General features: G+C 46.4%; 2 protein-coding genes across 3 annotated transcripts; both read left to right on the top strand.

Moving 5' to 3' along the window:
* The first annotated feature begins 586 nt into the window (after positions 1–586).
* On the top strand, positions 587–9,566 carry LOC117051577 (membrane-spanning 4-domains subfamily A member 4A-like). Its single transcript, XM_033158104.1, has 7 exons — positions 587–709; positions 1,755–1,994; positions 3,622–3,738; positions 5,130–5,186; positions 6,342–6,515; positions 6,994–7,113; positions 8,779–9,566. Exons 2-7 carry the CDS (start codon positions 1,785–1,787, stop codon positions 8,863–8,865), a joined length of 765 nt encoding a protein of 254 aa, XP_033013995.1. The 5' UTR covers positions 587–709; positions 1,755–1,784; the 3' UTR covers positions 8,866–9,566.
* A 1,232-nt stretch (positions 9,567–10,798) lies between these two features.
* LOC117051578 (membrane-spanning 4-domains subfamily A member 4A-like) lies at positions 10,799–25,139 on the top strand. 2 transcript variants are annotated; one of them, XM_033158105.1, is made up of 8 exons: positions 10,799–11,053; positions 14,421–14,530; positions 15,014–15,144; positions 18,135–18,251; positions 21,975–22,031; positions 23,060–23,239; positions 24,234–24,353; positions 24,910–25,139. In XM_033158105.1, the coding sequence occupies exons 3-8, from the start codon at positions 15,034–15,036 to the stop codon at positions 24,979–24,981; spliced, it is 657 nt and encodes a 218-aa protein (XP_033013996.1). In that variant the 5' UTR covers positions 10,799–11,053; positions 14,421–14,530; positions 15,014–15,033; the 3' UTR covers positions 24,982–25,139. The 2 variants fall into 2 exon arrangements, with proteins under 2 accessions (XP_033013996.1, XP_033013997.1); XM_033158106.1 differs by lacking the exon at positions 14,421–14,530.
* Positions 25,140–25,592: the final 453 nt, after the last annotated feature.

Below are 25,592 nucleotides of genomic sequence, written 5' to 3'. Positions count from 1 at the left end.
CCATCTTCAAATATCTCAAAAACTGTCACATGGAAGAGGGGAAAAGCTTGTTCCAGAGGGCAGGATCTGAACCAATGGCTTCAAGTTACAAGAAAGGAGATTCTAACTAAACATCAGGAAAAACTTCTGACAGTAAGAGCTGTTTGACAGTGGAAAGGTCTCTCTCAGGAAGTGGTTGACTCTCCTTCATTGAAGGTTTTTAAGCAGAGTATGGATGGCTATATGTCATGGATGCTATAGCTGAGATTCCTGCGTTGCAGGGGGGGTTGGACTAGATGACCCTCAGGGTCCCTTCCATCTCTACAATTCTATGCCTCTAATGATAATAAACACATTTATAAACTGCTACGCTGTGATGTATTTGGTAAAAATGGAACAAAATATAGAAACACAGGTTCTAAATATAATAAAATCAAGTTAACAAACTTTTTAAAAAAATCCCTACAAATGCCAGAAACAAGAAAACGTCAGATATAAAACAAATGACTAGCATTTTGCACCAATGACTAGCTTGGATTTCTGGGAAAGCTTTCCTAAACCAAATACTGCCTGATTTTGGCTGGCAATTCATTCCAGAGAGCTGGAGCAGCAACACTAAAAGCCTCAATTCTCATACAGGCTAAGCGCGCCTCTGGGGCCATCCCTGTATCATCTACAAAGCCATTAAAGGCAGACGCTTAAATTCCCTAACTGCATGCTTTCAAGGGAGGTGGGTAAGATGTTGATCCTGTCTTTCTGTCTCTGTCTCTGCTGTTGCAACGTTCAGCCAGCAGCAGCCCATTTGGGCGAGGCAGCTTTTCAGCCCGCTCACTCCGTGCAACATCCAAGACCCGCGTCGCCCGTGTCTCCGGACACGACCCGGAGGTGGTAAGGGAAGGGAACGCGGTGCTCAGTGCTCAGGGCGCGTGAGAGCGCAATTTGTAGGGGTTTCGTCCCTGGCTTTTGCAAGATGCAGGAACTGTCTCCCGGATTCTCTTCCATGATCCAGCTTGCTTCTCAGCCCCATCTTCTGACAAAAGAAATAACGCACCATTAAGGGAGGCGCTACAGAAGCCTTGGGGCTTATTAGGGGGAAAGAGGAAGGTGCCGGAGGCTGGGACGATTTGTGCCGGCTTTGAGGCGGGGGAGACGAAAGCCACGCGCCCTTCCTGTTTCTACGAAACGCTCAAACATCCTGGGTTGCCAAGCAGCCGCATCACCCTTTGCGCAGCGTTTAGATTATTTGAGACGCACTTTTTAAAATGATGGAAGTGTGGGGCTTGTCTGCACTTCCGCTTGCCCTGTGACTAGAAAGAATGGATTCCCCCTTGCCCTGCTCCTTTCCCAGGGAAAACCGGCTCTTTAGCTCTAAATCGGAACAAATTTAATGCTGGGGTTGGACTAGGTGACCCTCAGGGTCCCTTCCAACTCTACAAATCTATGATTTTATGAAAATGCAAACCCGTGGAAAACAAGCCTGGTGGGTGGGGTGTAATAGTAGTAGTAGTAGTAGTAGTAGTAGTAGTAATTCATGTGGGCCAAGGAGGAAAGCTGGGACCTAAGTACAAACTGTTCTAGAGTACATTTCCAGAAGTTATGATGCACTTTGCATCTCCATCTGGAGAAAAGCTGAACCACTGCTTTTCTGGATCCAGGCTATAAATACTCTGCCACTTCCAAAATGTGACTCTTCGCCATTTACAGTATTTCTGTGTGCCTTGCTCTCCTTTCCCACTCTATCCTCCTAGTGTCTCTTTATCTTCTCTGTTTCCCAGAGAGGCAGTTAAGACTAGAAATTGGCCTCCATGGATCCAGGGGGCTCGAGAACTATTATTTCAACTCAGATTGTGCCCCACAAGCTTTCTGAGACACCCATAGTTCCAGAGGGCTCTGGAGCAGGGCCTCCGACTCAGATTGTGACCCAACAACCTCAGCTTTTCTCCAGCGTTGAGGCCAGCCCTTCTCTGCAGGGGCCACTGAAGAAATTTTATGCCGGGGAGCCGCTGGCACTGGGGGTGAGTGCAAACCAACAAACCAACAGGAGCAGCAGTGTTTGAGTCCACCATGTCTGCCGGCCCCTGCGCCAATAACTGTCTCTTCGGGGGGCTTTCTTCCCCAATCAGCTTGAGAGTGGTGCTTCTCAGACAGTATCCAGGGCACCTTTGGGTTCCTCTGGAGTAAGATCAGAATGGTGAATTAGCTGGCAGCACTGCTGAGAATGTGTAAAACTGGATTGTGGACCATCCAGATTTTGCTGGACTGGAACTTCCATTATTCTGGCCATTGGTCATGCTGACAGGGGCTGATGGGTGTCAGAGTCCAGCAATGTCTGGAGGGCTGCAAGTTCTCCAGCCTTGACTTAATGGAAGGGGAGTATGTGCATCCCAACATGCAATGAGGGCACTGCTAAGAGGTGGGCTTGTCCATTCATGAAAGGGAACATTTTGGCATCAGCATGGGGAATAGCCCTCTGGCTTAGGGAATGGAGCCAATTATTCCCACCCCTTATAAGTTTTAGGCAGACTTTTAGGATTCAGTAAAGGGGTGGAGTGAGTGATGTGGGAACAGGGATTGCAGAGTTATCTGTCTGTGGGCCAATATTCAGCCTGTCAAATGCACAATCCTTGATTTGGTTTTCAATGTGTGCATTTTATTTATTTGGTTTTGTCCATGGTGGCATTGCCCAGAGTGGGAGGAAGGGAGGAAGTTCCAAAGGGAAGTCACACTAAAGCTTTGATCTGTGCATCATTTGGAAGACCTCCAGGTGTGATGGTACCTGCAGGAGGCCCTCTCCTGCAGAATGCAGTGATTGGTTTCGTATATAATGGGTGGGGCAATCTTTTAGGTCTCCTAGTATCAGTACCTTGACTGTAGCCAAGCAGCTAATATGCCACTGGTACATTACAATTGGTGAGCAATTGTTGTGTGAGCAAAGGTTAAGATGAACACCAACATATCCACTCCAATAGGTAGCAAAATGCATGAAACAGACCTTGGTTAAGGTGACCTGCTGCTAACGCCCTGCTTAACCTGTACAGGATCTGAATCTGTTTTCCTGCAGCAAATCAAATCATTTTCAGAGGGGCAGCAACTATTGCAGCAAAATCAAGAGTCTTGCGGCATTTGTAAGACACATCTATTATGGCACAAGACTTCCATGGATTAAACCCTATGCCGTAATAAAGGTGTTGAGCCAGTGTGGTGTAGTGGTTAAGAGCGGTAGACTCGTAATCTGGGGAACCGGGTTCGTGTCTCCGCTCCTCCACATGCAGCTGCTGGGTGACCTTGGGCTAGTCACACTTCTTTGAAGTCTCTCAGCCCCACTCACCTCACAGAGTGTTTGTTGTGGGGGAGGAAGGGAAAGGAGAATGTTAGCCGCTTTGAGACTCCTTCGGGTAGTGAAAAGTGGGATATCAAATCCAAACTCTTCTTCTTCTTCTTCTTCTTCTTCTTCTTCTTCTTCTTCTTCTTCTTCTTCTTCAGATTCCACTAATCAAAAAATGTTTCAACATTTCAATAGGGGAAATGTCATACCTGCTGAAGTTTATCATCATTTAGGGAACTTATCATGGGCAAATTGTACTTATATCGTCAAGGATGAACAAGATCAGAGTAACATCATGTTTAATTCTCTCTTTGCAGATCACTCAGATACTCATAGGCATCACGGGAATGGCTTTTGGGCTTGTGATGAATGTGGCGTCTAATGACTTCTTGCTTTATGTGAACATAATGACCCCGTATTGGACAGGAGTCCCGGTAATTCTTCATATTTGAGCCTAAGAGAAATTTGACACCTTTGCTCCTTCAAATAATTCCTGTGCTAGTGCTGTGTTTTGAAACCTTCCCTCTGTTCCGCATTTGCTGAATGGCTGCCCAAAGCAGGCAGGTCTAACTAAGGACATAGGAAGAGTTTGCTGGATCAGACCAAAAGCCTAACCAGTCCAGTGTCCTATTGACACTGGCCAACAAGATGCCTCTGGGAAGCCTGCAAGCAGGTCATGGAGGCAATAGCTATTGGATATTTGAGTCCCAAACCATTAGGGCCCTAAGAACAAGAACTTTGAACTGTGCTTGGTCATTGAACTCAGCTACATTAGTAAAGAAACAATGATTTGAATGCACTATAAACATGTAACACCAGATGGTGCCAGAGAGCAGGAAATATTTAAATAGGATTTTCCATAGTCCTCACCTCACCCTTGTTATAATGATCTAATTCACAGGTAGGCAGACTAAGGCCCTGGGGCTGGATCCAGCCCATTCGCCTTCTAAATCTGGCCCACGGACGGTCTGGGAATCAGCATGTTTCCACATGAGTAGAATGTGTCTTTTTATTTAAAATGCATCTCTGGCTTATTTGTGGGGCATAGGAATTCGTTCATTCTCTCCCCCCTCCTATAGTCCAGCCCCCCACAAGGTCTGAGGGACAGTGGACTGGCCCCCTGCTGAAAAAGTTTGCTGACCCCTGTGATTTCTGACTTATTTATAGCAACCCCCCCCCCCCGGGGTGTAGATCCACCCCTTGTTAAGAAGGGTGCAATATGTTCTGTTTGGCTAGTCCTGGTCAACAATCCAGCATCAGAACAACATTCTCTTAGAACAGCTGAAGTTTCTGCCAGGCTTTCACAAGCAGCCCAGTGTACATTGCATTGCAGCAGTTACCAGGGAGCATGGAAACAGTTGTTTTGTTGACCACAGACAGACCCCTGATCTGAATGGAAAAATCTCCTGATTTAAGTGGATCTGTTCACCCAAACAGGTCTCCTGGATGGAATGGCCTTTGTACGAGGCATGTCAGGTTGAGTATTAGTAATTTTCATTTGAATAAAAGTCAGATGATGCCCAATCTAACAGTCCTCTGATCAGATAGGCGGGGTAAGCTGCTCCAGCACCTGGAGCAGCACACATGCTGTGCACCTGGGGGCGGGGCTAACCACCTGCAGGGGCAGGGCGAGCGTCCCAGGGGGGTGGCACGACGATGTAACCCTCCCTTAGGGATGACATCCGGGGTGGGCCGCACCCACTGTACCCCCTTCCTCCACCAGTGCCTCTGATTGTGATCTAGGGAACAGAGCCAGACAGTCAGTCCATTTGAGATTTGTTCCTTGCCCCTTATCTCTCTCTGTCTCTCTGTCTGTCTCTTGCAGTACCTCATTTCAGGATCCCTGTCTGTGGCAGCTGCTAGCAACCCCAAGAAGCCACTGGTGACTAACCTCTTATGGGATTGTGTGATGTGAGGAGTCTGATGAAAAAGAAAGAGAGAATTTGTGACTTGTGTTGCTTGCCGTTTAAGGCCACTTCTTAGACTTGGGGTTCTGAGGCTGCCTTGTAAAATGCAGTCCATTGCTTAGAGGTTGCTATCTTAATGGGGCCTGGCAACTGGGGTGGGCCAAAGAGACATGTTGGAGTGACACAGGTCAAGGATGGGGAATCTGTGCCTCCCCCCCACCCAATGTTGCTGGACTTCAACTGCCATCAGCCCCAGCCACTCATCAGAAGTGATGAGTGTTGAGTTGAGTGACAACATGTTACCCTCCCCTACCGTGACATACGTAGCACCCAGAGATTGTTCTAGATAAAAGCTCATGTTCATGTATATGTAAATAGGCTGGCTATATAAGGAAACCAGTTTAATGGGTTCAGATGCCAAAAGATCTCCCCCAAGTTTTTATAAGCCAGGAACAAGAGGGATCTTCTTTGAAATCCTCCTGGCACACACAAAGAATGGGCCTGGGTTAAATACCTCAAGGCTTGGGTTCCCAACCTTTTTGGGGCCTGGGGGCACATCTGAAAATCCAAGAAATTGTCATGAACACCACAAAGTACCCATTTCACAGAAACGCTGGTGATGCTCAGAATTCTGGCTCTAAACAACAACAACAACAACAATTTCATTATTTATACCCTGCCCATCTGGCTGGGTTTCCCCAGCCACCCTGGGTGGATTACAACATGTCTAAAAACACAATATTAACATCAAGCATTAAAAACCTCCCGATACAGCATTGCCTTCAGATGTCTTCTAAAAGTTGTGTAATCATTTATCTCCTTGGCATCCGAAGGGAGGGAGTTCCACAGGGAGGGTGCCACCACTGAGAAGGCCCTAAACAATGTACGTATACCCTGCAAACAAATAAAACAGTGAGTGCAGGGGGAAACAGACAGCCCTGTTCTGTCCCCCAGTGAACAATAGGCCAAAGAACCTAACTGTAAAAAAAACACAATCTGGAAAGGACTGGGGGACTTGGCAGGGGTCTTGAGGGCACGGTGGGGACCTCATCTTGAAGGCCGTTCTTAAAGGTGCTCTCTCATCAGGGTCTTTGGCCAGAGACACAATGGTTTTTCTTCTCCATCTGTAGGTGAAGAGCATGCTGGGATTGAATGTGGTGAGTGCCATAGCTTCTGGCCTTGGGATTATCATCCTTTCTTCATCTTTGGCTATTTCAGGCCTGGGGTTTAATGCCAGGTATTGGTGCAGGAACCTTGATACAAAACTGGCTCGTAGGTGTTATGAAACCAAAGTCATCCCTGAGGTGAGGGCACGCCCTGGCAAATTATTATTATTATTATTATTATTATTATTATTATTATTATTATTATTATTATCATTATCATTATCATTATTATTATTATACCTCACCCATCTGTCTGGGTTTCCCCAGCCACTCTGGGTGGCTCCCAACAGTGTGTTACAAATGAGATAAAACATCAAACATTAAAAACTTCAGAACCACTTGCAGGCCATTTGCGCCGCGAAAAGAAAGGTGGAAGGGGCCAGGGTGGTACAGCAAGCATTCAATATGGTGTTTCTAGTACAAATACTCACAGTAACATGGCTGAGGAGCAAGTGGGGGATCAATGGAATCTGGTCCATTAAGTGGAACAAAGCACTGCCCCACCAGCCTGACTTGGCCCTTAGCCAGCCTCCACCTGCCTGCCTCCTTATTTACATAGATATATGTGGTAAAGAAGAGTGATTCCTTATGATCAGGACATATCTTTCTTTCACAGAATATACTGTCTGGAATGATGGCTGTTCACCTGGCATTCACCATCCTCGAATTCTGCATCTCCATCTCCACTGCTGCCTTTGGGTGCAAGACGGTGTGCTTGAAAACCCACACAGAAACGGTAACACCCGAAAGGGAGTGGAGTTTGGCAATCCAAGCAAACGAGTGGGGATCCTGGAGGTGGGATTGCTCTCCTGTCTCTTAAGGGGTGGGGGTTGTTGTCCATCAAATAGTATTCCACTTCAGGGATGCAATTCTTCATCTGGGATGCTCATAGAATTTATGCTTAGCTTCGCACTGCCAGCTTGACACTGTGGAGAAGCTAGCATTTAAAAAAGAAATTGCTTTCTTCTTAGAACCATGAAACTTAAATCCTCCCACCTGTAGTCTGGGACGTGTGTCTATTTGCACACATTTTGGAAACGACAAGCGCTCATTTAAAATGAAGGCATTTCAGATTGCACTTCCCAGTTCCTCATTGTAGGGGAAATAATATTTGAGCCAAATCTCTGAGTGAATGACTCCTCTGCAGGCAGCTTTCTAGGCTGTTGCCATTCTGGGCAATCAGTTGATTGTTGGGGATTGAACAGCTCCACATGCAGAGCTTTGCAAATCTTTGTGATCAGCTGATCGTCCAAGCAGGCAAAAATGGGTCACCTGACATTTTGACATCAAGTCATTGATAGGTGGGTTACCTCACTCACCTGTCAAACTTTGCCCAATGGGGCGGGAGAGATGAGGATGCAGTTTGTCACCCCTTTTTTTAGCTCACAAAGCTGCCTAGATAAGACTGATGGTGTGTGAATAATGCTTAAAAAAATGTTGAGGCCAGAAATGAGGTTCAACAACATTTCTGGTGTTCAGAGGTGGGATGCCCTCCCTAGTCCCTTGCCTCTCCCCATCAATAGTAAAAATTATGGAAAACTGCGCAATATTATGCAAAACCTAAGAAATTGTGCAACATCGTCATTCAGAATTTAGTCCTTTTAGGGGGCAAAATATCAGAGTCCATAGTCTGGATACCAGCTCTGAGATTTTCACATGATGTCAAATACGATATTCAGGGCTGGCTGGTGGCAGCTGATGATGGGTGGCGGTGAGGTATTGGAGGACATAGGTAATTGTCATGCTGCAGGGAATCAGCTTCCTCTCCTCCTTGGCAGTAGATAAGCAGAACAAAGGGAAAGGAGTCTTCTTACCAGTTAGAAACTTTAATAATCACAGCGAGAGAACAAAAATCCCATCTCCTAGAAATGGCGGTGCTCCCAATTAAGAATTCCACCCCCTTTCATCCCTATTAAGCCACGTCACTTCTACTTCTTGCAATCTGATATTGCACCCTCTGTGCTTTGTGTGCTTTCTGTTCTGCCACTTTCTCAGCTCTTCTTGACCTCGGGCTGAGCGGAGGAATGCTTTCCAGAGAAAGTGAATCTGTTAACTCTCTCTCTCCCAGTGTTTCTTCTCCTAGCTGTTCCCCATCCAGTATTTCCCAGCTTCTGCCTTCTGAACTATGTCCCTCTGCAAACCACTGTTCCAAATCTATACTGTCTTCCTGCTCTTGGGAAGATTCAGGATCTGAATCAGGAGCAAGGGGAGGCTTCCACCATTTCTCCTCAGTGCAACCCCCCTCAGCATGGTCCCTGACACTATTTGGGCTACATAGCCTGCCCCTGCCCCTACTAAGCAACCTTGTTATCCTCAGAAAGTCTGCCAAACTCTGCCCCTTTATTCACAAACTGTGCAGCAGACTGACACTCTCCCAGGCTGATTTTCTTCCTTTCTTCAGGTTGTGGTGGTTTACCAGAACACGATTCTGGGCAGTGCTAATGCTGCCAATCTCCCGGCTTCTGGCAAGGATGCAGAGAATACCTGAATTGTCGCTTCCTCCATGCAATGGTCCTGGAGTCCTGCCTCAATATCAAGAGCAGAAAGATTCAGACTTTTTCATCCGTATGTACATATATTCCAAACAGGCTTCTTAACAGATCTCCAATGAAAAGGATAACCCGCCTAAGACAACGTATACCATGAACTACACAAAACAAGATAAATAGGCATGGAGAACCCTGATGACAATGGGGAATGGCCTTGAGCCAGCAGAACTTTAAAATTTTGGATCAAAATCTAAACTTGGTGTGATATATGACATGCCTAAAGCCCAACTAGGGATGAATGGGAATCTTTAAAATCAAGGGACCTAGACAAAAGTGGTTTTCTGTTTTGCAAGCTGCCTGGAACCCTTAGCAATTGACTTTTGATAGATTCTCAGTAGTGCTAATTACTGACATTACTAATCTGAAAATGGTAATTAAGAGGAGTATACATAGTGTTACTTTGACACTACTGCTATATTTTATAAAGTCTCAATCACAATTTCAGTGGGACACTTGGGTATGCTTCTTCTTCCAAATTCCATTGCAGGGAGGTGTTTTTTGAGGGGCACCATTGTTGAGAAGCCTTGCTCACAAACTGTTAATAAACCTATGGCCCCAGTAAATTTGCTAATATGTCATTGCTGTCATTTCTTCTTTCTCTATGTTTGATACTAAAGAAAAACCCTGTCGATTTTACGGAGAAGATTCATTTCTGTATATGACTTTATTTATCCACTCAAATATTGTGAATAAGTTGCATATCATATCTTACTATATAATAAAATTGGAAGATGTCATCACTCTATTTTCATTGGCTGTTTTTCAAGATTCTAAAAAATGGAGCAGCATGAGGTTGCTTTGAGAAAACATTGAGACAGGAGCTGACAGCTTCATGAAAAGGAGTTTTGGGGGGTGGGGTGGGCATTGCAGGGCCCAGAATCCAAAATAGGTCACATCATGGGTCAGGTGAAGCTATCCCCACTCCCCCTCTGGGATGTGAATAACACCGTGCAAATGCAGTTTTTGAAATAGAAGCAGGGGGTCCACGACCTTTTAACCTTAGAACCGGTTCGTTTGCAGAACTCCGTTCAGAGTTCTTCCACGCAGAAAGCCAGTCTCGTTTTCCCCGCATCTCCTCTTTTGAGCTGTTTAGTTTTCAGTGGGGATGTGGGACTGTTGTTGTTGCTGCTGCTGCTGCCGTCGTTGGGCATATGGGGGCCGGCAAATTTTGCTGCAACCTGCCTCAAATTGCGCAGCGGTCGTCCTAATCCCTGCATCAGGATTTCCCTCCCACGCTCCACCTCCTGACCAGCTCCCGATTTACGATGACGCCGACGATTTCTTCCGGCAACGTATCGGTTAATAATAATGCCCACTTCCCAGAAGGAATGTGCTGGCAGAAGAGTAGCAGCCGCAGCTCTTGCGCAATGCGCTCCGGGTCCTCCGCCCACGTGACGTGTGCTTGACGATGGGCCCACGCGTCGCGAGTGGAGAAGCAGATCAGACCTCTCTTCTGTCCATCACCCACGTTCTCCGGTGGGGTCCAGCTCAGGGGAGGGCTGGGAGGTGCGCGCAAAGGGGGTGGGGGCTTGTGGAGCGGTGAGTCGGCTTTGCAGCTGGCAGCAGGGCTGGGGGTGGGTAAGCCCACCCCCAATTTCCCTTCCTCCGTCTGAATCCTCCCACCAGCCAGAAAAACAAGGACAGCATCTCCCCTCCTGCCCGTTTCTGTACTTAGCTGTTGGGAAGCCGCCTTGCGAGGGGGAAATCTCTGGCCTCCCAGTTACCAGGACGACCAACACAGTTGCCAACTTTTTGTTCTGGCCCCTGTGACTTTGACCTTAACAACAGTTTTGTTGGTTTGCGTTTGGGTGGCTTCTCTCTCTCTCTCTCTCTCTCTCTCTCTCTCTCTCTCTCTCTCTCTCTCTCCCCCCCCCCCTTCTCTGCATTTTTACCCCATCGCTGTGATAAATCATTAGACCAGGGGTAGGAGCGGAAGTGGAGAAATTCAGGTCATGTAGCCACAGGAACGACTGCTGGGAGAAGTGCAGAGCGAAGAAAGGCCATGGTGCACCTGCAGCAGCAGAATTGGACACCTTCACCTGCCTCACCTGCAATGAAATAGGTCTCTCCTGTTTCGGTCTCTACAGCCACAGCAGGCGTTTTAACTCTCCAGCTTCATCTTCAAAGGTACACCCTTCCATTGTCTCCTGAGACAGATAGATGCCAATAACAGGAATGGCCAGGGATGACTGGAATCACCCACTCCTTGCTAGTCCTGCAGATGCAGCTGCCTTTGATAGCATCTTACCCCCCCCCCCCAAGGGAGATGATTGACCTGTGGCCCTCCAGGAGTTGATTGAGCAAATAATCATAGAATTGTAGAGTTGGAAGGGACCCTGAGGATCAATTAGTCCAACCCCCTGAAATACAGTTGTCCCATATGGGGATCAAACCTACAACCTTGGTGTCAAAAGCACCATGCTCTACTAGCTGAGCTATCCAGGCCGAAGGCCATCAAATAATCCATTTCTATATCACTTAATTTAGTAACAAAAATACCTATCAGCGATGTACAGAAAACGGAAGCAGCAGCAGCAGCAGACAACTTAAACAAGATATTGCAAAAATGCAGTTACGTATAAAAATGGTATATTAACACAAAGTTACTAACATATATTCATTTTCCTTCTGACACACATCCTCTCTCTCGGCCTCCAGGTTCACACTCAGGCTCCAAACAAACTCTCAGCTCACCCACAAGTCTCACAATGAGAATTGCTACTGGAAACAGTGGACATCACCTTTTGCTCTCACCCTAGACTTGGTTTTTTATGGGCAGGCTAAAGGTGGATGGTACTTCCTCAGCTGGCCCACAGCTGTGCCACATTCAGCTGCACCCTCAACACCCAGTTCTAGGTGTGGCAGGTTTGTTCAGTTTTTCAGGGAGAAAGGAGGATGGGAAGAGGGCCCCCCTCCACTCACAGCTCCTTCTTCCTCCAGTGTCCTCTCCTCCTCCTCCAGCTGCCTGCAGACTCTACCTGGCAAGTAATTTGCAGTGAGCACCTAGTCAGTCCTTACTAGCCCCATTTGTCAGGCTCACCTGTTGCTGGACTCCAGATCTCCTCAGTCCCAGGCAACATGCTCATTGGTCAGGTGGGATGGGAGTTCTAGTCCAGCAGCACCTGGAGGGTGGTGGTGGACAGGAGCTGGTGCCCCATCCCTCAGCTACAAGGACCAGTGGGATGACTCCCAGGAACAGAGGGAGAATTCTTTTTTTAAAAAAAGTTTTTATTTATACTTTTTAAGTTTATACATTTCATTAATTTTACAATCAATTTAACATTTCAAAATTTGACTCCCCCCCTCTTTCTGCGGCTCCTTAAATTTATTTTTTCATGTCTTCTGCATATCCAAATTCATTTAACTTGCACATTTAATTATCTACTGTAAATATATACTCTTATAAAATTGCAGGTTATTATAATAACCCAGCTAATTTTAAAACAAACAAACAAACAAAATCCTTCCAGTAGCCCCTTAGAGACCAACTAAGTTTGTTCTTGGTATGAGCTTTCGTGTGCATGCACACTTCTTCAGATATGTTTTTACAATTTATCTGTAAATATTCAATAAACCATTTCCATTCTTTTATAAACAATTTGTTATCTTGATTTCTTATCCTTCCAGTAAGTTTTGCCATTTCTGCATACTCCATAAGTTTTTGTATCCATTCTTCCTTTACTGGGACACCTGCTTCTTTCCACTTTGGGGCAAGTATAATTCTTGCAGGGGGCAAATTCATGGAGGGAGAGCTCTATCAATGGCTACTAACCACAATGGCTATAGTTGGAGGTAGCAAAGCTTCTGAATACCAGTGGCTGGAAACCACAGGAGGGGGAAGTGCGCTTGTGCTTGAATCCTGCTTGCAGGCTTCCCACAGTGTTTGACCACTGCAAGAGCAGAATGCTGGGCTGGGTAGGCCATTGGGCTGATGCAGCAGCCTCTTCTAATGTTCTGTTAACTGCCTTATACTGAGTCAGATGAGTAGAGACCAGAAGAGACTGCCAGTGGTTCTCAAGGATTTCCGACAGGGAGCTCTCAGCCTTACATGGAGTGGCCAAGGATTGAACCTGGGACATTCTGTGTATATTGCAGGGGGTTGGACTAGATGATCCTGGGGTCCCTTCCAACTCTACAGCTCTATGATTCTATGCAAAGCAGATGCTCTGCCACAATAGGACCCATTTTGCTTTGCCTCCCAAACTTGCTTCTCTCCACCATGTCCCTGGTTTCACTTCTGCATTTCTAATGGGAAGTTGGTTACAACATGACACACAGCTGGCCACATTTTGGGATTGAAGCACAATGCTATGTCAGCCCAAATTACACAAGAGTCCCGGATATATTGCTGTGCACAAATTAACCTTCACAATAATTTCACACATTGTTTTTTTCCGGGTAAAGAGGAAGAAGCTTCTAGTTTGGTTGGCTGAGAGGGAGAGGGAGAGACAGACAGACAGACAGACAGACAGACTGGGTGAAACAGCTGAAACCAGAAGGGTGGGCTCTCCTCACATTTCCTGCAGCTGTGAAACAGGACCACAGAATCCTGCAGACCCTTTCTCCTTCCCACAACTGACAAAAACCAGAATGAATGATGCAAAATGCTGTGGGTGGGTGGCAAATAGTGCAAAACAAGGGAGACCCTTATAGAAGTTGAGGTTTCAATGAACTGGAGCAATGAAAAGAGTGTTGCATCTTAATGTGATGCAGCTGGGATAGTTAAACAGGAGAAAAAGCCCGTGTGTGCTCATGTCCCATGAGGATATGTTTGCTTCAATAAACAGAGCCATTATAAATCCAGTGCTAGGCCTGTGTAGAGCTTGTGTGAGGCCTGAGGTGTGTGTGTGGGGGGGTCTTGCTAGAATAAAATTATAAACTCAAACAAAAAAGCAGCTAGTCCCTAGCAGGGCCCTCCCAGCTGGCTTGGCCCTCCAAAGCCCAGGGCAAGTGTACCCAGCTACCACCCCCCTCGCACTTTTTGACATTAAGAGATGTTTGAGTTTGGTGGACTCTCCTTCCTTGGAGGTTTTTAATCAGAGGTTGGGTAGCCATCTGTCCTGGATGCTTTAGCTGAGATTCCTGCATTGCAGGGGGTTGGACTAGAGGACCCTCAGGGTCCCTTCCAGCTCTAAGATTCTATGATGACATTTTATGAAACCTGAACTGAGCAAAATCTGCACTATGGCTCAACATCTGTCCGGATCTGGTCTGTAAGCTCGGAGGGGCTCACTTGGGACTTACTTTTGAGTAGGCACCCATAGGACTGTGCCATCAGCTTCAGTCAAGCTGTGGGATTGGCAGGCAGAAGAAAAAGAGGCCAAAACCCTCAATGGAGCTTTTCATTTCCAAGAATTGCAAGTCTGGATGTGAGCTGGTGTGTAGCTCTTTGTGCTAGGGGAAATGTTGCTCTGGGCTCCCTTTCACTTCCTTTTCCCACCTTCTTCTTCTTCTTCTTCTTCTTCTTCTTCTTCTTCTTCTTCTTCACATTCAGTCCTGCTAGCTAACCACCAGCCCACTTGGCCACGACTCCTTTTACGCTGATCACAGCATTCCTGGTGTCCTGTGACACAATTGGTACCCCTGGGTGCAATCCAGAAAGAGGTAAGGGATCAGCTCGAGGTGTTTGTGTGTGTGTGTGTGTTTGTGTGTGTGTGTGTGTGTGGCTTAAACTTAAACACCAGCTTGCTTTGCTCCAGCTTCTGGTGTGTACGATTGCTTCCAAGTCAGAGAAATGCAGGTGCCTGGAAACAGAATGGGAGAATTCCAAATCTGCAATATCATAAAGCCTTTATTATTCAGCACCCCCTGACCTCACCCCAAGCAGAATGAATATCCCATTTTTGTGTATTAAGAGCAGAAGCAGGATGGGCAGTTTGGACGCCCAAGTTTGCTTGGGAGGAGAGTGCCAAGTTCAGTTCGTGCTCTCATTATCACTGCTCTCCATTATAGGGAGAAAGAAAACCACCCTGCAGGTGGTGGTTGTTGTTGTTGTTGTTGTTATTCCAAAAGGGGGCAATAATTCACTCCCCGCTGTCCCTCTCTTATTTTCTCCTGCTCCCTTTTGATCTCCTCTTCCCGACACAGCCCACTCCCCAAACACCATCATGGATTCAACTCTGATTGCGCCGCCATGGCCCTCCTCGAGGAATGAGTCTGATGCTAATGTGCCAAAATCAGTGAAGAGGTTTTATCGGGGTGAGCCATTGGCACTGGGGGTGAGTACAGAATATTGCTGGGGAGGGAATCATATTTGAATATACAGTGTCTAGCTCGTGACCGCCTGCCTCCTTTGGGACTTCCTTCCACATGCCATATCGGAAGTCCTGTTGTTGTTGTATGAGTTGCTTTCTACACAAACGTCTGCTGAGTTCTACGTGACATGCTCACGGGTAAATAGGAATTGGACTGCAGCCTACATGAATATTAAAAAGAAGAAGAAAGGTATCATTCTGACATAAGCCTTCCATAGGCACATTAATCCTGAGGCGACATAAAAGTTTATAGGGTTCCCCACCCCTGCTTTTTAATAATAATATTTTTTGAACAAGCAGAGTCTTAAAATACATGCAATACCAGCAAACAAACATAGAAATTAGTGAGACTATACATCTGCTTTAAATGCAGAGATGTGGCACTATTTGGTCTATGTGGTTAAATACACATCGTGCATTTATGGGGCAATGCAGCACTGCACTCTTCCCAATCTCATTTCAGCTTGCCCCACAGAACAATCTCCCCTCGCCTTCCCTTGCACACTATTTCGGGGGTTTTCCAGAACCCTTAGAGCCAATGGGGGATGTGGAGGGCGGGAGGCCAGGAGAAAACCCCATTGTATTAGTGGGAGTCCCTGCACTGGCTTCCACTAGCACCATCACTGCCCCCCTGCCAAATCCTGAGAAATGTAGTTTGCCTCTCACAGAACAGCGTTTGAAATTGAGATATGAAAGCTAGGAGCTAAATGGCACCTTAAACCTAGGTTATGGGCACAACAATGAAACGTATAGGTGTGCTTTTTTATAACAAGAATTCAAAGCTGAAGATGAACTGCAGCTAAAATTTTGTGTTCATTTTTCACATGGTCTAGTAGTCCTTCCCCTGCCCACCCCCCTACTATTCTTAAGAGGGTCTCTTCTCTGGTCTTCAGAGAGTAGCTGGAAGTGGGGAGGCAGGAAAAGGTCCTCCTTTCCTTCCACTCTGCAGTTTTAATCCGAAATCTTAGGCACGGTACTGTGTCCAGAGCTCAGAAACCGCTCATCCTAATGAAATTCCATGTTGCAAAATGTGCCTAGAACAATGGGAGCTTTGAACATTGTCACAGAACTATAATTCCCTGCACTCTTCAACTTGGCTTCAAATGCACAGTGCTTCTTTATGCCAGAACGAATAATCCTTCCATGTGACGAGTCAATCGAGAATCTGAGTCTGGGAAATGGGCTGCAAAGGTGCACCACTGCAGTTACTGTATACATTGCTTTTTTTTTTTTTTAACTGCCCTGACCCTGGTGCATTTCGTTAAAAGGCCATGGTATGACCACAGTTACAGCTGACGACTATCCACTGCTGCATAATGAAGCACAAAGGACTTAATGAAGCTTAAAAATACCGAAGGACAGGCAGAGGGCCAAACTTAGGTCAAACACTGGTGGGTTTGTAGTGGACCTGTGACCTCAGTAGCTGCCCCAGCAATTCAGCCAATGTCTGGGACAGTCCTATGCCTAACTTGGCAAGGCTTGTGAGAGCGCTCACCCCTGCCACCCTGGCTATTAGACCAGTGCCTCTGCTCCCGTTTCTGAGCAGAAATTCCCTCCTCATCTCCCCGTCTTTTGCTTCACACAGCCACAAAATGCTTCCCTCCCTCCTTTTTTGGCTTTGGGGCAGCTGCTGCCAAGGGTAACCCTGCATGATTGGAAATTTGCATCTCCACCACATCAGCACAGGGGGTAATATGAAGCCTGGAGCCAGTGGAAGCTGCTCCCTTGGGGCTAATGCAGCTCTGCCCCTTCAATCTGTCTTTAGCTAGCCACACACACACCCCAACCAGTTGCCTGCTCCCTTACTTGCAACCAGACCAGGGGGAAGGCCCTGGCTGCCTAGATTCATGTCCTCCTCCTCAGTTCAATTCAGTAAGGAGGAAGAAGGGGACAAAACTGAAATCACCCCTCTCTCAGCTCCACTGACTCTCAGTCCCCCACTGCCCTCTGCCCTCCCAGTTCCAACCACTACTGTTCAAATCACATCAGTAATGGGCTTTAGCTGCTTGTAGTTGCAACCTGCATGTCTTAGTAAGCAACTTGTGCCATTGTAAAGGTTTAGAATACCCCCTAAAAACCCAGCCTAGAATGAGTTGGCTCTGCCTGCCATTGGCTCTGTGCAGGGTTGGAATAGATGACTTTCAGGCTCCCTTCCAACTCTATGATTCTGTGATCCTGCCTTCACCTGCTGTGGCCTTTCCACCTTCTGCCCTACCAGTCCCAACCACCTACCAACCACCACACCCCAGAGCTGTCCCTGTGAGCCTGTGTATTTGCCTTCCCCTGTCTGGTGTTTGAACTGCAACCACCAGGAAGTCCAAAACATCTGGAGGGGGTGCGCACGCACTTCCATTCAGTACAATCTATTGCATGTCTCCTCAGACTGAGTTCAGAGGGACCTCCTCTCAAGTAAGTGCATTTGCAGACTTTGGTCCTGCTTTCCCTGGCCATGAGCTGTAGGTGCCTCCTTTGAGCATTTCTGTTTTGTTCCAAAGACTCAAGACTACCTTAAACATTATGTTAAGTTTGTCCAGTGGCAAACTTTGGCCTTTAAAATTTCAGTGGTGCCCTGTGTGATGCTAAAATTCAGCTCCCTGCTGCCTTTCATCTTCCATGGCATGTTATTGTTGCAGCATCCTCTGCAGGCTGCCTCTGGTTTGGCCCTTGGAAGCTCTCAGTTGTAGATATTTGATGATTATAAGGATATTGCTGGAGTCCATTGATATTTATAGGCACCCCGTAGGTTAATTATTGATCCCCATAGTGCGGATTAACTCCTATGGACAGACAAGCAGGAAGCAGGTACCATTCACAAAGAAGAAGAAGAAGAAGATTCACACCTCTTCTGCACCCCATTCATTCCAGAAAAACATCAAGGTCTGAAGTGATCTTTATTTTCTCTGTGGGTAGAAAGTGTGGTGATGCTAAAACCCAGTTTTATGCTTTCTTTGCAGATCACACAGATCCTCCTCGGGATCACACACATTGCATTTGGAGTTGTGATTAACTTAACAGGCGAAAACAGAGGAGCTTACATTGCTATGGAACAACCAGTATGGGCTGGAATCTTGGTAATTCTACATATAATATCTGTGTGTGTTAAAAAAAAACAAAAACCTAAATAGCAAAACAGTTCCTTCATGATTCACCTGGGACTAAGGCAGATATGGGAAACTTGTGATTGTCTGCGTGTCGTTGGACTGAAACTCCCATCAGCCCCAGATAGCATGGCCAATATGTGGGGATGGGTGGGAGCTGTAGTTCAGCCATGGGCCACAGACTCCCCAGTCCTGTAATAACTGAAGTAAATCAGCGGAAGACCAGAAACCCATTCCTGTCTTGTAATGTAGTCAAGGCTGAGCATCACTCATAGATCCTACAACAGGACATCTGAAGGCAGCCCTGTTTAGGGAAGCTTGTAATGTGTGATATTTTAATGTATTTGATTTTTGTTGGAAGCCGGCCAGAGTGGCTGGGGAAATCCAGCCAGATGGGCAGGGTACAAATAATAAATATTATTATTATTATTATTACAACAACAACTGCAGCGTGGAAGGAGGGAAAGGAGTATTAAGCACAGAGTTAAGCCTCACGAGAAGCGGTAGGACCTGCTGGGAAGGTTGGCACCATGATCCTGACTTCTGGGCGATGGAGTCAATGCTGCTTAATCATGAGGTGTGGGTGCTCTGCCAGGAGCACAGAATTGGCTCGGCCAGTGTGCCTGCACAGTGCTAATGTCCATGAGAGCCAGTGTGGTGTAGTGGTTAAGAGCAGTAGACTCGTAATCTGGTGAACCGGGTTCGCTTCCCTGCTCCTCCACATGCAGCTGCTGGGTGACCTTGGGCTAGTCACACTTCTTTGAAGTCTCTCAGAGTGTCTGTTGTGGGGGAGGAAGGGAAAGGAGAATGTTAGCCGCTTTGAGACTCCTTCGGGTAGTGATAAAACGGGATATTAAATCCAAACTCTTCTTCTTCTTCTTCTTCTTCTTCTTCTTCTTCTTCTTCTTCTTCTTCTTCTTCTTCTTCTTCTTCTTCTTCCCACCCTCTCTCCCAGTAAATGGCAGAGACTCCTCTGCCAAGAGGTCAGGTAGGTATGCCATCACTCTGGAGGGAGGCTGAATATGATTTCCAGTAACAACAGGATCTGCATAGCCCCTTGCCCTTCCATGTCAGAAGCAGAAGCAGAACATTTGTGCACCTTTTCATACTATCAGATCACATTTCCGAGTGTACAGTAAGCCTACAAGGAAACAAACAACTATCTGACTTTTAGAAGACATATGAAGGCAGTCCTGTATTGGGAAATTTTTAATGTCTGATGTTTTACCATTTTGTATATATGCTGTAAGCCACCCAGAGTGGCTGGGGAAACCCAGCCAGATGGGCAGGGTATAAATAAAACAATAACAATAACAAATAACAAAATAATGTGCATTTAAACCCGTGTGCATTCAGTTTTATATGAATAGAATTTTTTTAAAGGGGGAAGGGCAACACAGAGAACTAGTGGGCTTCTTATGGATCGCAGCATGATGAGTGATGGCTCCACAATGGAAGAACCCTGAAAATAATACCTGGGATACAGCAATGTTTGAGCATCTCACCAGACAATTAAAGGCATGACAAAAAGAGACCCTTCCAAAAGTGTGGACCCCTTTCTTAACTATGTTACTGACCAAAACCAAGACCTTGTTACACCAACTGCTCAATCTTCTCTGTGGAGAGGTTACGTTAAATAATATGTTTGAACATTGAAAGTGTAAGCTCAGTGGGTTTTTTTTTCCTTTCGAAAAAAATGTTTAGGGGCACTCTCATTTTGACTCAAGAAAATCACCATTTTATAGTTCAAATCGGAAAAAATAAATATAGCAAATGGACCAAAGTACAAAGATTCACAAAAGGTTTAAGGGTATGCATAACCCTGCATTCCCCCCCCCCACAGAAAAAGCACTGTGTAAGCTTAATAATAATGATAATAATAATAATTGTTTATTTGTACCCCACCCATCTGACTGGGTACAATGGACAGGACAAACACCATTAGAGATGTACTGCTGGATAAGTGTTTAATGGTTCTTATATTTGTATAAAAAAACATTAAAATTGTTTTTAAAGGGGGGTGGAAAAGAGGTGAGGTTCTAGGAAAAAATGACTATTGCAATCCCAACCATCAATGAACCCAATGTGTTTTGACTATACAGTGGTACCTCCGGTTGCAAATGGGATTCGTTCCGGAAGTCCGGCCGTATCCTGAAGTTTTTGGAACCGGAGAGACCACTTCTGTGCATGCGCGAGCGGCAAAACACTTCCGGGGTTGCCGCTTTCGCAACCCAAAGTTTACATTACCTGAGGTTTCACTGTACATGGTTTTGGTGTGATCCCCACCCAGAAACATAACCCCCATGTACTATGACACAGCTCTGACTTGGTTCCTTAGAGGTGGTAGGGATCGGGTGGCCGTTGTTGCGAGCAGCGGGTCCATGGCAGCAGGGCCACCTGCAGGTTTGGAGGTCCCTTGTGCAAGGTGTCCTCATGGGTCTCCTCCCTCATTGAGTTTGCCTCCTTACCAGCTGCCCCTACGGCTCCTCTTCCTCTTTCTAGGCAGGGACCCAATGAAGAACCAGGCAATGGCATCTGGTCCTCCACCCTCTCCCACTCCCTGTTGTTTGGTCCAATGTGACAGGTAGGGGAACTAGCCGGTTGCAGCAGTGGCCTGTAAGGAAGTGTGCTGAGTTAGAGGCAGAGAGAGATTGGAAAACGCCCACAACGGGGAACTGCATAGTTTTTCCAGACTACACAAGCCTCCATGCCACAGTGATTAGTGTGTTACACTAAGACTGGGAAACCGTGGTTTGCATTCAACTTGCCTTCTACATATGAGAAAATGCCTTTGCGTGGACAGGCGGAGTCCCCCAAACCTCAGGCGACCCCTGAGCGGAATAATGACACAAGACAACATGCTATGGATTAAAATTGGCCACAACTTTATTAAGATTCAGATGTAGGCAGACCTTGGCTCAGGCATTGGGTGTTTATCGTTCCCAGCCCCCAGCCAGGGATATGGGAAACTTCAGGGTTATCCAGAATGTGTGGAAATTGGGCTGGCTCTGGAGAACATATGTTCAAGCAGACAGCCCGCCCCCCGTTTGCCGTCGCTGGAGGGGGAGGGCAATGACAACCTCTCGGTGTATGGTCAATGCCTCCCCCCTAGACCCCTTTAATGGGAACCCTGGTATCGCAGCTGCACTGGGGGTATGGGGCCACTACCCACGCCCCCCTCCCCCATTTAGGAAGATGACAGGCCCAAGGCCTGAAACCGCCAAAGTTGTGACATTTTGCTATGGGAAAGGCGAAACCTGCCAGTGCAGGGAAATTACTTTCCAGGCCTTCAACAGCGGCCTTGACATAGCAGCACCTGCGTACCTGTGGAGAAGAGGTTAACCTGCAAAATTAAGAGTTAATTGAGGGAGTGGAGGGTGGGAGAAGCTCTGGAGCCCGACTGCCATTTCCCCAGGTAAGCGACGCCTTCTATTGTGTGGGCTGGATGGTCCCTCCCCTTACCTGGCCAATCCCCCTGGCAACGCCTCCCCCAGTTGGGATTGGATGCTGGCTCAGGTAGGTGGGGACCACAGGTATCCAGCCCGGGGAAGGCGACGCCAGCCCGAACTGGCAGGAACCGCTCTGGGATCCAAGGGGACTGCACGTGACCACACAAAAGTCGTTCCCCATTTAATGTGGGGAATGGTCATTGTATTCTTGTTCATTGTTTCTGTCTTCCTCTCCCATCTCTTACAGTACATCATTTCGGGATCTCTGTCTGTGGCAGCTGCCAGGAACCCCAAAGTGCCAATGGTAACTAATTTGTTTGTGGGCACACACATCTGTGTGATATGATGGGAGGCAGAGCACACAGCTCATGACGTCTTCTGCTTGCCATTTAAGGCTCCCTCCTGGAATTCCTGGTCTGCCGCTGTCATGCCCAACCTCATGAGTTTTACCTGAGGAAGTTCTGTGGATTACTTTATGAGGTTTAGGAACCTGGCTCAGGCCAAGCGTCAGATTGGATTGACACAACATTAGAGACAGAGGGGAAATTTGATTCAGTATGCACCAAAAGCTGATTGTATAAAATCAGCACTTTCTGAAATGATATGCATTTGAAAGCTACAGCTATCCTTTGAAATCTGCACTTAGTCGAATTTTGCAATGCATTTCTCCAACCATCCAGTGTTTACGAAAATGCAATTATTAGGAGAATGTGCACAAAGATATTAGGACATTATCAGCTTTCCAATCACAAACAATTATTTCCCTCTACTCCATATTTTGGGTTCAACTATACACTTAAAAAAAGAAGTCCTGTCCCGATATCAGACAACTCATAGCTGGTCAGCTGCAGCTGGTTAGTATCTGATAATTTTTAACATTTTTTTAAAAAAACATTGTGGGATATTTCCTAAGCAAAGGGTATTTACCCATATAAGTCCAAAGCCGAAATGGGTGCTATTGTCCCACAATGGAACCTGCCCTCCCCACCTCATGTGAAACTCAAGGGGTGGTGCTCTGCATCAGTGCATTGCAACACCATTGGATGTCCCCAGAAGCCCCATCTGTGTCCCTTTCTGGGTGCCACAATTTAAGAAGGATATTCACAAGCTGGAACATGTGCAGAGGAGGGGCAACCAAGATGATCAAGGGTCTGGAAACCAAGCCTTATGAGGGAGTTGGGTGTGTTTAGTCTGGATAAGGGGAGATATGATACCAAGCAGATGCCTCATGGCTATTGTCACCATCAGAGAGGTCAACAGAGCTAGAATTGCTTAATGAAATAATGTTATATCATTGCTTAATGAAATAATGTTATATGTCACAATTTTTAGGTGAAAGGCATGCTTGGAATGAATGTGGTGAGTTCTGTGGTAGCCGGCATTGGAATTGTGACGCTTTGTTTTCAAATGGATTATTTCTCACCAAGATGGGAAGCAGAATACTTTTGCCGTTATGAGTATTCACGCAATACTACAATGTCAGAGTGCATTAAAGCTCACATACTCCCTTGGGTAAGTGCAGGTCTCACCAATACTGAGGGCGCTAGCAAAATGTTGCTATTTTGGGGTGATATTCTAGGAGCACCCCGGCCAATTCAGGTTGTGCCATTAAAGTGGATTTAGAGCTCACAGGCCACAAACCCACTTCCTCCAAAGATGATACTTTGCAAGAAGGAAAGCAATGGGAAAACATACTGGGAAGTGTGGGGCAACATTTGCTTGAGGCAAAGTCTGAGAGAATGCTGAATAAGTGGCCAACATTGTCCAATCTCCCTGCAAAGGGATGAGGAGGGGCGCAGAACAGGGTGAAAGGATGTGCCTTAGCTCCTGGAGGGTCCCCTCCATGAAGAGAGGAAGTAATTTGCATCATTAATATAATTTTTGTAATCATTAGCAGGGGTGAAACTAGGCTTTCTTTCACCCGGGTCAAAGACCCAGTTGGCACATACAGACCCACGTGTATTTGCTTACACACACAGGCTGGGAGCCTCTGGCGGCCTCTGGAGGCTTCAAAAAACCTGGCTCGCCACCCCGTAGCTACAGCCACTGGCTTTGAAATAACCAGAACAACAAACAGGGAATAGGAGTGGTGATTACTTTGATCTTGAATTACGCACGTTTGGTGCATTTTGCATTGTCCCAGCGTCACTTAAGCAATTGCAACCCTTGCGGGCTCTTGAGGTAGGCAGCCAAGTTAGGCAGCCAAGTTAGTCTGCTGCCCCCTGGTGTCCAGGGGGCACTAGGTATCTGTGTGCATTATTTTTGCTCTTGTATCACACCTTACCACCAAGGAGCTCAAGGTGGTCTACATTCTCATAACAACCCTGTAGGGTTGAAGGGCGCTGGGCTGAAAGGTCTGACTTGCCCAAAGGGACCTGGAAGTGGGGATTTGAACCCTGGACTGCCAGGCCCTAGCCTGAGACTCTTTGAAATACACCACTCTACAGACAAGCATGCACATGCTGGAGAGTAATTCCCTTTGCCGGGCTCTCTGCTTCATTGACAGAACATGTTGCATGGAATCATGGCTGTCTTCCTGGTATTCAATATCGTTGAGTTTTGCATCACTATCTCCACTGCTGCGTTCGGGTGCAAGACTGTTTGCCAGGACAACTACACCGAAACGGTAACATTGAAAAGAGAGTGGGGTTTGGTAACCAGAGCAGGCAAAGAGATTCAGGGACAGGGGCCTAAAATAAGGGGTATTGTAGAAGTCTGGAAGTCTGCCTCTAAGACTCTTAGCTCATGGCTCCTAAGCTCCCATTGCAGTGTGAAACAGATGTATCTAGCTAGAAAGAATTGGTTTGCTGTCAGGGCTATGGACTAGAAAACCTCCTAGCTGTACCATCGGGATCCTGAAATACTCAGGGAGCCTCCAATGGATGCCAAAGGCTTCCCGCTGCAGATGGTTACCTTGAAGGCAGCTGAAACAGTGATGGAGCTGACGGCCTGAGCTAGCAGACTCATCCTGACAGCCTCCCTAGGTGCTAATTGTGGGTGGAAGGGCTGTGGTTTCAGTGATACAGAATCTGCTTTGCATCTAGGAGGTCCCAAGCAACCCCCCACAGCCCTTCCCTTTTAACAAAGCCACACTTTGTTGTTGTTGTTGTTGTTCAGAAGCTGAGCAGCACAGTAAAAGCACAGCAAGGCTGATTTTACTCCTGGGGTGTTCTTTTCTCCAGGTTGTGGTGGTTTACCAGAATGTGACCCCAGGCGATGCTCCAGCTGCGTGCAAGGATCCCAATTCCCCCTGATTTGCTTCCTGTTCCTTCCATCCTCCTTGACTCTGCCATCTCTTTCTGCATAGTCAAGAGCACAAAAGGCTGAATGTGTACTTATGCGCCAAGCAGCTTTACTGGCTGGACCAAGATTGTCTTTGTAACCAGAGGAATACAATGGAATATTTTGATAATGCGGCATGGACATTTCTTTTTTTGATAGATGGGCAACTTTTAACTTGGACTGACCTTTTAAAAGTAGATCAGGGGACTATAAGAAACCAGTCAATGGAAGCTCTTAAACAAATGGGTCATTTTAAACAAATACAGTAGTAAGGATTTTCAAAACAAACTATAGCGAATGTTGCATTGCCTAATTATCCATCACCTGAGAGGAGGAAGAAGAAGAAAGAAGAAGAAGAAGAAGAAGAAGAAGAAGAAGAAGAAGAAGAAAAAGAAGAAGAAAGATTGCAAATATAATGTGGAATAAATATCATTGAAATTGCACTAGATACCTTGCACCAAGATATGAATGGGAAAAGGAAATATACGAATGTATTATGCTTTGTTCACTGTTTCTGGTCTTCTGTTTTCATATAGCTTTGTGTGTTCCCAGCATCTAACACAGGGTTTCTGACATGCTGGAA

This window comes from Lacerta agilis, chromosome 8 (assembly GCF_009819535.1).
Source record: "Lacerta agilis isolate rLacAgi1 chromosome 8, rLacAgi1.pri, whole genome shotgun sequence".
NCBI classification, from domain to species: Eukaryota; Metazoa; Chordata; class Lepidosauria; order Squamata; family Lacertidae; genus Lacerta; species Lacerta agilis.
Note: the sequence above shows the minus strand (reverse complement) of the source record. Positions and strands in the feature narration are given on the sequence as shown.

Excerpts from the sequence above, each read along its gene's own strand:
- LOC117051577 (XM_033158104.1), top strand. The coding sequence starts at position 1,785 with ATGGATCCAGGGGGCTCGAGAACTATTATTTCAACTCAGATTGTGCCC. Across the intron at positions 1,995-3,621 it reads GGGAGCCGCTGGCACTGGGG|ATCACTCAGATACTCATAGG; the intron begins GTGAGTGCAAAC and ends CTCTCTTTGCAG. Across the intron at positions 6,516-6,993 it reads AAACCAAAGTCATCCCTGAG|AATATACTGTCTGGAATGAT; the intron begins GTGAGGGCACGC and ends TTTCTTTCACAG.
- LOC117051578 (XM_033158106.1), top strand. The coding sequence starts at position 15,034 with ATGGATTCAACTCTGATTGCGCCGCCATGGCCCTCCTCGAGGAATGAG. Across the intron at positions 22,032-23,059 it reads GGAACCCCAAAGTGCCAATG|GTGAAAGGCATGCTTGGAAT; the intron begins GTAACTAATTTG and ends CACAATTTTTAG. Across the intron at positions 23,240-24,233 it reads AAGCTCACATACTCCCTTGG|AACATGTTGCATGGAATCAT; the intron begins GTAAGTGCAGGT and ends CTTCATTGACAG.